Source organism: Mus caroli, chromosome 17 (genome assembly GCF_900094665.2).
Source record: "Mus caroli chromosome 17, CAROLI_EIJ_v1.1, whole genome shotgun sequence".
In the NCBI taxonomy this organism is placed as follows: Eukaryota; Metazoa; Chordata; class Mammalia; order Rodentia; family Muridae; genus Mus; species Mus caroli.
This window is the reverse complement of record NC_034586.1, coordinates 21,403,086-21,414,231: the sequence shown is the minus strand read 5'-3', so window position 1 is coordinate 21,414,231 and position 11,146 is coordinate 21,403,086. Positions and strand designations below refer to the sequence as shown.

Below are 11,146 nucleotides of genomic sequence, written 5' to 3'. Positions count from 1 at the left end.
TGGATGAGCCCTAAGACCTCAGGCTGAGATGAGCCTGATACATTGTAGGATAACATGCTATAGTATGGATGAGCCCTAAGACCTCAGGCTGAGATAAGCCTGATACATTGTAGGATACTTTTTTTTTTAAAGGCACTTCCATTAGGAAAGACAGATTTGTGTTTTCCTGGGGTGAGTAAGAAAGAAGGGGATATGAGGCTTCCTTCAAGAATGTTGTGAAGCTAGATGGCTACATGACCATGCTGAGACCCTGCATGCTGCTGAATCCTTTGGCTTATGAGAATCGTGAATCCCTGACACCCCCCCTTTTTTTGAGACATCTTACTATGTAGCTCAGGATGGCCTTGAAATTGAAGCCATCCTCTTGCCTTTGTCTTATAAGTATTAGGATTACAGATGTGTATCATCATGCCTGTTTTTATCAGTGTTAAAAAAATGTAGATAAAAACTATGAGTCCCTTAAGTTTAATGTTTTACAATTATCTAGAAGGAAGGCATCCCTTATACTAGTCAGAGCAAGCTGTGGCTTATACCACGTGTGTGTGTGTGTGCATGTGTGTGTGTGTGTGTGTGTGTGTGTGCGCGCGCGCGCATGGATTGAACATCTGGTAGTTGAGCTGTTCCATTCAGCTGTGGTTCACATAGAAAGCAAAACCTAGACTGAGCTAAGCAGCTGGAGGCTCATATACTGGAGCTGGAGGGGGTCACAGAGAGAAGGGGCTGAGGTTTGCTCCTGTCTCCTAAGAGGCCACCATCATGAAGCAGGCTTCTAAATATCACTTTTAGCCAAAAACTACACAAACAGTCAAGCTGGCGGGCCAGAAGGAACTGAGGTGAGAGGCCCTGAGGTCTCTGGTCGCAGCAGCTATTAAAAAAAAAGGCAAAGCAGAGAGGGGTCCCAAGAGGGACTTCCAGCTCTGGACCCGGCTGGTGTCTCCAGAAGCTTGGGGCTCACCATTCCTAGTTGGGTCCCGTGTCCCAGCTGTCTGAAACCTCCAGCACAGTGGCTAAGATGGGTACAGGGACAGGGCACACTGCCCACTAGCTGGCAGCTCTCCCAGCAGCTGCGGAATGGCTTCACAGAGGAATGAGCCCCCTGTCAGCACCTCGTCCAGCTGTCCCCAGGCACCCTGGCCCAGCAGTCCCCACTGTCTCAGGGCTATTGTCCCTGACATGCAGTCGCAGCTGTTTCTGGCTCCCCAAGAACCCAGCCTGGGCTGAATATAATTGTGCAGCCTCCATTTACCCCAATTTTTCTTGTCTTGAAGTCTGCTTATGAAAGGAGGGGCAGGATCCACATCTGTTGCTTTTTCCTAGAAGAGTGGTCAGTTGAACTGGACCCCCGCCACCCCTGCCCTGACTGTCCAGCGGCCAAAACCCATCAGAGCCCAGCAGGTGCGGCAGTGAGCAGGTGTCATGCCATTTGCTGGTTGGACCAAAGCTGTGACATACAAGCGGCTGTTCTCCTGGCTACTGTCCTCTTCTGCTACACCCTCAGTTCCCCCATGTACCCCAGGGAGATGATGCCTTGTGAATCTCAACAGCAGCTGTGACTTCAAGGTCAAATGGAAGTAAGATGTCTGGGGTAGGGCCTTGAGCAGAACACGGCTGTGAGCTGTGTTCTGAACTGATAGAATTCTTGGAAAGTCCCATCCTAGAGATCAGAGCCCAGAGGCCTATGGATTGGACTCTGCCCACAGAGCCAGACTGTCACTAGGTCGACCACCAACTGTCCCACTAATGCAGCATACAGCTCCAAACAACTGTATATGGCCTGCTGGAATCTAACTGAAACCTTCTCACCACATTCAAGGGAATAAATGCAGGACAGACACAAGAAAGCCATTTATTGATGTGTTTAATTTGCCCTGGACACTTATAGGTATCTGGAACAGCAAATCATGGCAGAAAAGGTTTGGGCTATGGGGCCATTTGTTACATTTTTATTCTAAGTCACCCTTTGCTTTTCAGCGGAAGCTGGAAACAAAGTTCTGATTAGTAAAGTTGTAACTGCAGACACCAGGGATGGGATCTGAAAGGTGGAGCCTGGGAAGATGAACACAGAAATCAGGTGGCCCAAGAGTGAGTCCCCATCAGCATCTGCTCCAGGATATTATGTCTCACTTCCGAGGGGATCAACAGCCGTAGGATCCTGGCATGGAGCAGGTAATGGGGAAAGCCAGGATCAGTGTGGTGCGGAGTTCCCCAGACAAATCCAAGGCATAGGGCTAGAGACCCAGGTGTCTAGTGTCAGCATGAGTCTTTCCCCATCCACCGTAGCCCATGCTGACACGATCACTGGACTTCCCCATCCCAGTGACAGATGCCGATACCTTTGCTGAAGGCTGCATGGAGTCGGTTTCCACCCAGGGAAAGCCACTTGTGATCCCCAAGGAGCCTAGTGAGGATGGCTCTGACTTCAAAAACACCAACTGTCGAATGCCAAGGAGGAAGTACCAAGACCCACTGTATACTGTTGGGAGTCAGCTCTACCCAGGGCCCTGATAGGGTGAAGGATGGGGCCCAGCTTGAAGTTCAGGAACCCAGGAGCTCCAGAGGCCTGGGACAAAGCAGTAGAAATGATAGCTGTTCCCAATACATCTTGGGCTCCGCACACACCTGTCACACCGCAGAGGCTGTGTTGGACTCCAGTGCTTGGGTTAAACAGAGCCCCTTTCCAGAATCCTTTCAGACTGAGAACAGCTAAGTAGCCGGTCCCACCCTGCTGTTACCAGTCTCTTCCAAAGCGGTGCCTCCCGAGGGGTGTCAAACACCCAAGTTGCTGCTGGGCTGGATGGAGCATGACCACACACACAATACTGGAGCCAGAGGCATGCAGGGCTGCAGATGTGGTGCTGCAGAAAAACTGCTCCTGTGGGTCTGAGGGATGGAGCACGAAGCAGCAGAGAGGGGTGGATACCAACACCTTATCGATGACAATTCTATTGAGGGACTAGCTCTGATCCCAACTGCAGCTTCCACTGCAGACAGTTCTAACAGCATCCCTGAGACCACTGGATTACCATGGGGGTGGAAGGTCGAGTGCTTGGCCCAGTGCCCCGAGCATGTTACTGGGAGGCCAGCCTTCTGGGATTGACAAGTAGACTTTAAAAGCATCAACTGTCCAATCCCTAGGAGGACCCATGGCCTCTTGGAACCCAGTGGTCAGGGCAGCAGTCTACAGGAGCTTTGCTCTGAGTTCACCCTTCACCACCTCCACATTTGTCTCTTCTAGGCCCGCAATTAAAAATCTCCACGGCTATGCTGGGATGCCCTGCCAACTGCCTGACATACGGCTCTGGATGCAGGGGAAGAGGGAGAAGCAGGCCAAGGCTGAGGGCACACAAGCCAACCTCAGGTTCACAGGCCCACTCCATTACTTTTCCCAGGCTCCAAGACTGGTCCAGGAATGGGCACCTGAACAGAGTTCAGGCAATGATATCTTCACTCTAGAACTGCAAAACCCACGTGACGATGGGGAAGCCCAGGCTTAGGGAAAAGCCAAGGAGGCAGGTGGGGGCAGGAAGAAAAAAAGAGAGAGAAGGAGGAACTGGTCCACACCTGGACAAGGTCCGATGCCCCACAAGGTAAAACAGAGAGGCAGTTTCAATAGCTTCCACTCATGTTTTTAAAGATCTGTAGATTCCTGTGTTATTAAATGCCCTGTGCTGTCTGGGACTTCAGGGCCTTTTGCATATGATGCTGCCTACAGGGACTATTGTTTTCTCCTTTTATAGTAGCAGCAGGCTTCAGATCACAGCTAAACCATCACATCCTTCTAAAAGTCTCCTACCCTACTGGGTGCATCTTGAGGAAGGACTAGCTCTTTCCCTGCCCTCGACACTAGGAACTCCAGGTCAGAGACCATGAAGCAGGGTCCTGATGATTTGGTTCTAGGAGGCCCTGGTATGATGCTGTGTTTGATCAGTCCTAGAGAAGACATGAGCCCACCCTATTCAGCAACTTTCTTTCTAGCAGCTGCAGCTTCACGTCTGCTCAGGGTCTCTCTGGTGGCTGAGGATGTGAACCAATTGGCTTGAAAGGAGTCTAAAGATCTGGAGGGTGTACTGATCTTTTAAGATGATCATGGGCTTGGAGCTTGGAGCACTGTGTGCCCACAGATTGTACTGGGCTCAATTCTGAGCACAGAGCCTGGAAGAGCTCAGGGCACCCCTTGCGTGTCAGTGCTTGTACTGAGCGGGACTGGATGAGTTCCTGACAACGCATAGTGGTCTATACCTGTATAACAAGGGCTGACTACACCAGGGTCCGCCAGGGCCCTGTCAGGGGGTCACGGCAGCCCAAGGGACAGGAAGATGCAAACTGTAGGTAGAGCCACCTCCTTTCTTCCATCGTCCGAGCAGTCTGGGGATCAGACGTGAGTATATTCACAATGGGTGAGGGCCAGGAAGAGCTACCCAGAGAACCTGGAATACCCAATACAAACTCAGATTTGTGCTTTCTTAGAAACGTGGAGGTCTCTGTTAAGGCCTGCAGGTGTGACAGCATGGGTTCATGGAGACTCAGAAGGTAGAGACTTGAGACCTTAGGGGTCAGGTCCTGAGAGGAGCTAGGCCTGGTCTCCGTCCTCAACTCTGCCGCTAAGCCTTCTTTTGCTGGGATGGATGGTGCACCAGATAGCAGGGTTCTTTATGCCTCTAAGACAGCTTCTTTCCAAGAGGTGGGACCCTGAGTGGAGGGATCCCCAAGGGACAGGATTGCCACTACAGATGTACAGGGAAGGGTCTTTCTTGGCAGGTAATGGTTAAAATATGGAGAGAGTTCAGCAGGCAATGGCAGCTAGCTCTCCATCCACACAACACACACACATACACAGTGAGAGAGAGACAGAGACAGAGACAGACAGAGAGGGGAGAGGGAGGGAGACAGAGAGAGGTGGGGAGAGAGAGAGAGAGAGAGAGAGAGAGAGAGAGAGAGAAAGAGAGAGAGAGAGAAGAACTAGAATAAGGTCACCATTAAGGTAGTTTCTCTTCCTTAGCTGTCCCCTCAGCAGGAAGCAGGGACTTGGACCTTCTCCCTCTGTCCAGAGCTGTAGATGCCCTAAGGCCACACTGCACAAGACTGGCCTTTTCCAGGTCTGCAGGGAAAGTCTGATTGGAGGTTGGGATCCCAGACCTGAAGGTTAGGGCACCACTCACGGCTTGGGTGGAGTTGGAGATTATTAGAGACCACAGTTCTTCCCTGCAGCCGCCTCCACAGGCTTGGGAAACAGGTGGCCTCCTTTAGGGTTACCGAGCTCTCAGGAGCCACAGCTCTATGCCACCCAGACAAGCTTAGGGTGGCAGGTACATCGCCTCCTTTGAGTTTGGCGAGAGACTCCTAGCTGCACTTGGAGACCTCCAGGCTGGGAGCCAAATCGCGGGGGCGACCTCGGGCGCGGTTTGGAGTCAGGCTTGGCGCTCGCCTCGGGAGAAACGTCCCCTCTCCGACCCTGAGCACTCTCCGCCTTCTCTCTAGGCGCTGAGGAGAAGCGGCCCAGCGTGGTTTCCGCCTCCGCCAGACCACCCAGGCCCGCCCGCCAGGGCCTCCGCGCCCCCACCACAGGTCATACCCGGAAGGACCCGAGCCCCCGCGTCCGGCCCCTCCATCCGCCTGACCGCCCTCAGGGACTCAGCAGTCACTGCCAGAGCAGACCCGCCCAGCGCCCCTGCCCTCCCACCTCTGTCTAGCCCCGGGGTCCTCCAGCTCACCTAGGTGCGGGAGTTACCAGGGTCACCTGGTGGCTCTTGTCATTGCGCCACCCTGCGGGCAGAACCCAGGCTTGGTTGCAATAGCGGATTCGAGCCCCACATTGGAGGGAGGGATGTTGGACTCAGGAACCTTGTGGATTAGCATCCTCGCCTGCCGCCGTGCTGCTGAGATCCATGCACTAGGCAGTCAGTCACCCTTAGCCCTCTGACCCAGCCTCAGCCGAGGGATCAGGCTGCGGGGCGCCTGGCCCACGTGGTACGGAGGGTGGAGCGGGGTCGCAAGGCTTCTTTGGATTCGGGGAGGGGCATACAAGCTCCGCCTGGGGAGGACCTGCCAACCCGGACCGGGAGGGGCGGGGTTTCGGCCACGGCTTAAAGAAACTTGTTGCGGGTCCCAGAACTGAGACTGAGCTACTGCGGCGGAGGAGCGGCTGCTGGGCCCCTGCGGTGAGGACAAAGATTGGGTCCTGCGTGGCAACCTTGGATTCCAGAGTGTCCGTCCACAGAGTGACCGGGCGCGACCCCTGCGTCCATCCCCACTGAGTGCCCCTCCGCGCGTGGCCCCGATGCTGGACATGAGTGAGGCCCGCGCCCAGCCTCCCTGCAGCCCGTCTGGCACCGCTAGCTCCATGTCACACGTGGAGGATTCGGACTCCGACGCGCCACCGTCGCCCGCGGGATCAGAGGGCTTGGGCCGCGCGGGGGGCGGCGGCCGAGGGGATACTGCTGAGGCAGCAGACGAACGCTTTCCAGCCTGCATCCGTGATGCCGTGTCGCAGGTGCTTAAGGGCTATGACTGGAGTCTGGTGCCTATGCCGGTGCGCGGCGGCGGTGGCGGCACGCTCAAGGCCAAGCCACACGTGAAGCGGCCCATGAATGCCTTCATGGTGTGGGCACAGGCGGCGCGCCGCAAGCTGGCGGACCAGTACCCGCATCTCCATAACGCAGAGCTCAGCAAGACCCTAGGCAAGCTGTGGCGGTGAGTGTGGGGACTCTTGACACTCTGGCTGAGGAAAGGAGTGTAGGGGCTGAAGGAGGTGACTTCGTGCCCCACCTTGGGTTGTGCTCCTGGGCTGGTTCCAGGGTGGGTCTGGTCAACAGAGACACCAGGTGTGGGACTTTGGAGATGGACGGAGGCCAGTGCCTGGAGTGTGACCCTCCAGTCCTTTCTCCTCTCCTGGGATATCCTGCTGAGAACTGCAGAACTGGGGATCGTAGTATCGAGTGGTCACCACGGCCTGTGGGCATACTGGGCAGGCATCAAGCTGCTTTGTCCTGGGCAGAAGCTGGGACCCCAGGGTCCATGAGGAGTCCAAGTCCTCTGGCAGGTATTGCTCCCAGGCCACAGCAACCTGGAATTGGGGAAGGAAAGAGCAGGTGAAAGTGACAGCTCAGTGAGTGCTTTGGCCTGAGAAAGGCAGGCATTATTGAAGACAGCTGCACAGTCCCACCTCCCAAGCTGCCTCTATTCGAGTTTGAAACAGTGTGTGGTAGTGATACTGGGTTGAGCAGGACAGCCAGGTTGTCTTGCCCTCTCAGCTTGGCCGGCAAGTTGAGGTTCAAGGTCGAGAGATTCTCAGGGTGTGTGTGTGTGCTCTGAGGACAATCTCCCGGAGTTTCTCCATCACTCCTGGCAACTTGGGATGGCTGGTTTCCAGAAAGCCTTCCTTGCCTTTGTCTAAGTATAGTTTTCACTGGGTCCTGTTGTCTTTCTTGAGAGAGATTGGTGGTGGTGGTGGTAGTGGCGGCAGTGGTAGCGGTGGTGGGTGACTGGATGAGCAAATAGTGCTGGAAAGGGGGACTTCGAGAAAGATGGAGAATTGGGTTTTTTTCCTGGTCTTTAGACCACACAGGCCTGTTGGGCTCTGCCCCACTGGTGTCGGAGTTCTCAGCAGGAGGGCAGGTTACCCCTTGGAGGGTATCCTGAACTCTCCGGCACCCTATCCTGTGCTCCAACTGTCTGACTGCAGGCAGCAGTGTTTGCTGGCGCTGCCTAGGTCCTTGGCAAGCCTGGAGCTCCGTGGGCATTCTCGCTCTACTGTGTTTTCTGTAGCTTGCTGAGTGAAAGCGAGAAGCGACCATTTGTGGAGGAGGCCGAGAGGCTCCGTGTGCAGCACAAGAAAGACCACCCAGATTACAAATACCAGCCAAGGCGAAGGAAGAGTGTGAAGACTGGCCGGAGCGACTCAGACTCTGGTACTGAACTGGGCCACCACCCTGGTGGTCCCATGTACAAAGCTGATGCAGTGCTCGGCGAGGCACACCACCACAGTGACCACCACACAGGTGGGCTCCAGGACCCTTAGCATGGGGGACGGGCTGATCTGGAGTGTGGGTAGATCTTCCCTCCAGGGATGGCAGTCTGTGGAGGGCCGGGTCTTCCCCGATCCCTTGGAAAAAACCTCTGGATGTAGCTATTTCTTATGTACAAAAGGAGGGGGTTGCATAGCTCCATCTAGCACTCTGGAGATGTCTATCGTCACCAGGACTTACTCACAATCTGCCTCCACTCTACAGTAACAACAGCATGGGTCAATAACCCCAGCCTCAGAATCAGGCTGGTGGGTGGGGTCCTAGCAGCTAAGCAGCCGAAGTGAAGCTGGAGGCAGGCCGGCCGTGAGCTTCCGTTTACTGGGCTGTGGTGGGGAAAGAACGGGGTTGTGTGGGTTCACCTTGGTCCAGTGCCCAGGGCCAAGCATTCCAAAAGTGCCCCATTAATGCTAGTTCTGGTGGGGCTGGCTGGCCACCTTCCATCCCCCCACCCAGGTCTTCAGGGAGGAGCCTTGGGTCTTCCCACAGCACAGTGCCAAATGGAATTTTCTCAGCCAGTAAGTGAGGGCTAGGTCTGAATTTGCAGGAATTTCTGGGAAGGTAAGGAAACAAAAGGCCGTTGATTTGTACCTGTGGCAGTTACCAGGGTTCCTGGTGTCACCCACCAGCTCCACCCTGGTCCCACAGAAGGAGCATTCATCTTTGCAATATACTTTCTTCCTCAGGCCAGACCCATGGGCCACCCACCCCACCCACCACCCCCAAGACGGACCTGCACCAGGCGAGCAATGGAAGCAAGCAAGAGCTAAGGCTGGAAGGGCGCCGCCTGGTGGACAGCGGGCGCCAGAACATCGACTTCAGCAATGTGGACATCTCCGAGCTCAGCAGCGAGGTTATCAGTAACATGGATACCTTCGATGTCCATGAATTTGACCAGTACTTGCCCCTCAATGGCCACTCAGCCCTGCCCACAGAGCCCAGCCAGGCCACTGCCTCTGGCTCCTATGGAGGCGCTTCCTACTCGCACTCCGGGGCAACCGGCATAGGGGCATCCCCTGTGTGGGCCCACAAGGGAGCTCCCTCGGCTTCAGCTTCGCCCACAGAGGCAGGACCCCTTAGGCCACAGATCAAGACGGAGCAGCTGAGTCCCAGCCACTACAACGACCAGTCACATGGCTCACCTGGCCGTGCTGACTATGGCTCTTACAGTGCCCAGGCCAGCGTCACCACAGCTGCCTCTGCCACGGCTGCCAGCTCCTTCGCCAGCGCACAGTGTGATTACACTGACCTGCAGGCTTCCAACTACTACAGCCCCTACCCTGGCTACCCTCCCAGCCTCTACCAATACCCTTACTTCCATTCATCCCGTCGGCCCTATGCCTCGCCACTGCTCAATGGGCTCTCTATGCCACCCGCACACAGCCCCAGCAGCAACTGGGACCAGCCTGTGTACACCACCCTGACCCGACCCTGAGGCTGCTGCATCCAGGAAGTCTAGCCAGGTCTTTGAGTTCTTCCGGAGTGTACTCGGTAGAGGTTGGAGGCAGCCAGCACGGCCTTACTCCGTCAAGTGCCTGCTGAATGTGCAGGAAGCCAGGCTTTGTCACCCTGTGTCCCTTTGCTTCTGGATATCCAAACTTCTGCCAGGGGACAGAGCTCTCTTTTCCCCCTCTTCTTTCTCTGAGGTGACTGGTGGTTTCCAAAACAGGCATTCCGTTGCTCTCCGGTTTGGATACATGTACACCAGCTCCCGAGTTTTGCATCTCAGTAGATAAGAAGATAGTTATGCCTAAGGACAAAGGAGAGAATGGGCTTCATGTCCTTACCAGCCTACCCAAGACCTCCCTGGGACCAAGGGATGCTGTTCCCACGGTGAAAGCATGAAAGGACATCTGTGGATGCTTGAGGATACATCCAACCCGGAGACTCTCTTGGGACCAATGTGAGATCGAGGGGTTTCTCATTACCACCGTTCTTCCCAGCAAGGTTTGGCTGAGATGAACACTTTCTGTGTTTATTTTTATTTTTTGTTATTTTTATTTTAAGGCTTAAACATGTTTGTTTTTGAAAGGTGTTGAAGACGTATTTATGTTCCGTTGTTATTTTATCTTTAATTAATGAAGTCATTTGTGCAGAGAGTAGAATTTAAGACAAAATTAAAGTGGGGAAGCTTGCTCTGTAAAGGGCAGGAGGGAGGTGACTCAGAATCCCGAAGCATCTCTTTGCTTGGCCTTCGGATGTCCCTGGAGGCCTCCACCAGGCACAGGAGGAAGTGATCAACCTCTTAGGGTCTAGTTAGACCAAGAAGCCTGGCACCATCCTTGGGCCAGACATTGAAAGGCAGGAGTAGCATCTCTGCCTTCATGGTGCCAAGCAGTAGAAGACGGAATTTCCTGCAAGCTGGGCAGCTGCAGAACCACGATAATCTTGGCTCTTTGGCACCAGGCGCTACTTACCAAGCTGTGAAAGGAGAGCCTCCCCGACTAACCTGCTTAGGTTCCTAGTTAGAGAGTAACATCTGCTTCCCTGCCTGCGTCGCTGTGTCGAGTGTATAAACCGGCTACGTCACGGAAACTTGTGCCTTGAACACTTTGTATATTTACTCACATTTGAGAAGTTTCGCTTCTTTTTAATTTTTCTACTTTTCCTACCTTTTTTTAGAGGGGAAAAAAATCCTGCCTTTTTTTTTTTCTTTCTTCAGCTTATCTCCTTCCGGGGGCCGAGGTGGGAACCACAGCAAACTCATTTTTATGCAGTCTTTTTTTTTTTTTTTTTTTTTGGTGTTGAATTCAGAAAGACATTTGCTGTCCTTGACTTGCTGTGTTTTGTTCCTTTCTGACCAGGCAATGCTAACTTTTGTACAGATCAATTTGATAAAATTAAAAAAAAAATGTTTTCTCTACTTGGAGCACGTTTTGAGTATTACTTCTTTTAAGCCTGGGGGTTCTTGCAGGAAGGTTCCTGACAAAGATGAATACAACGCTGCTGAGAGCCTGGGTCCCGCTGCCTTAAGCAGGCCACTGGGGGGAGGGGAGAGAGCCAGCCTGGACTCCCTAAGGTGGGAACTTCCTCACCTTAGGGAGTAGCCAACCCTGTCACAACCACTTGGTCTGAATTTAAACATCATGCCTTTAGCCTTGTCTGGCTTCCTCATTTTGAAGGTT

The 11,146-nt window shown here is 53.9% G+C and overlaps 1 protein-coding gene and 1 long non-coding RNA gene across 2 annotated transcripts; one reads left to right on the top strand and one right to left on the bottom strand.

Moving 5' to 3' along the window:
- Positions 1-1,847: 1,847 nt before the first annotated feature.
- LOC115029716 lies at positions 1,848-5,943 on the bottom strand. The gene is made up of 3 exons (XR_003835267.1): positions 5,712-5,943; positions 2,334-2,560; positions 1,848-2,152 (listed from the first exon to the last, which is right to left on the bottom strand). It is a non-coding gene; the product is annotated as an uncharacterized LOC115029716 (long non-coding RNA).
- Positions 5,944-6,113: 170 nt separating this feature from the next.
- Sox8 (SRY-box 8) lies at positions 6,114-10,884 on the top strand. Its single transcript, XM_021149037.1, has 3 exons — positions 6,114-6,690; positions 7,765-7,997; positions 8,708-10,884. Exons 1-3 carry the CDS (start codon positions 6,278-6,280, stop codon positions 9,454-9,456), a joined length of 1,395 nt encoding a protein of 464 aa, XP_021004696.1. The 5' UTR covers positions 6,114-6,277; the 3' UTR covers positions 9,457-10,884.
- Positions 10,885-11,146: the final 262 nt, after the last annotated feature.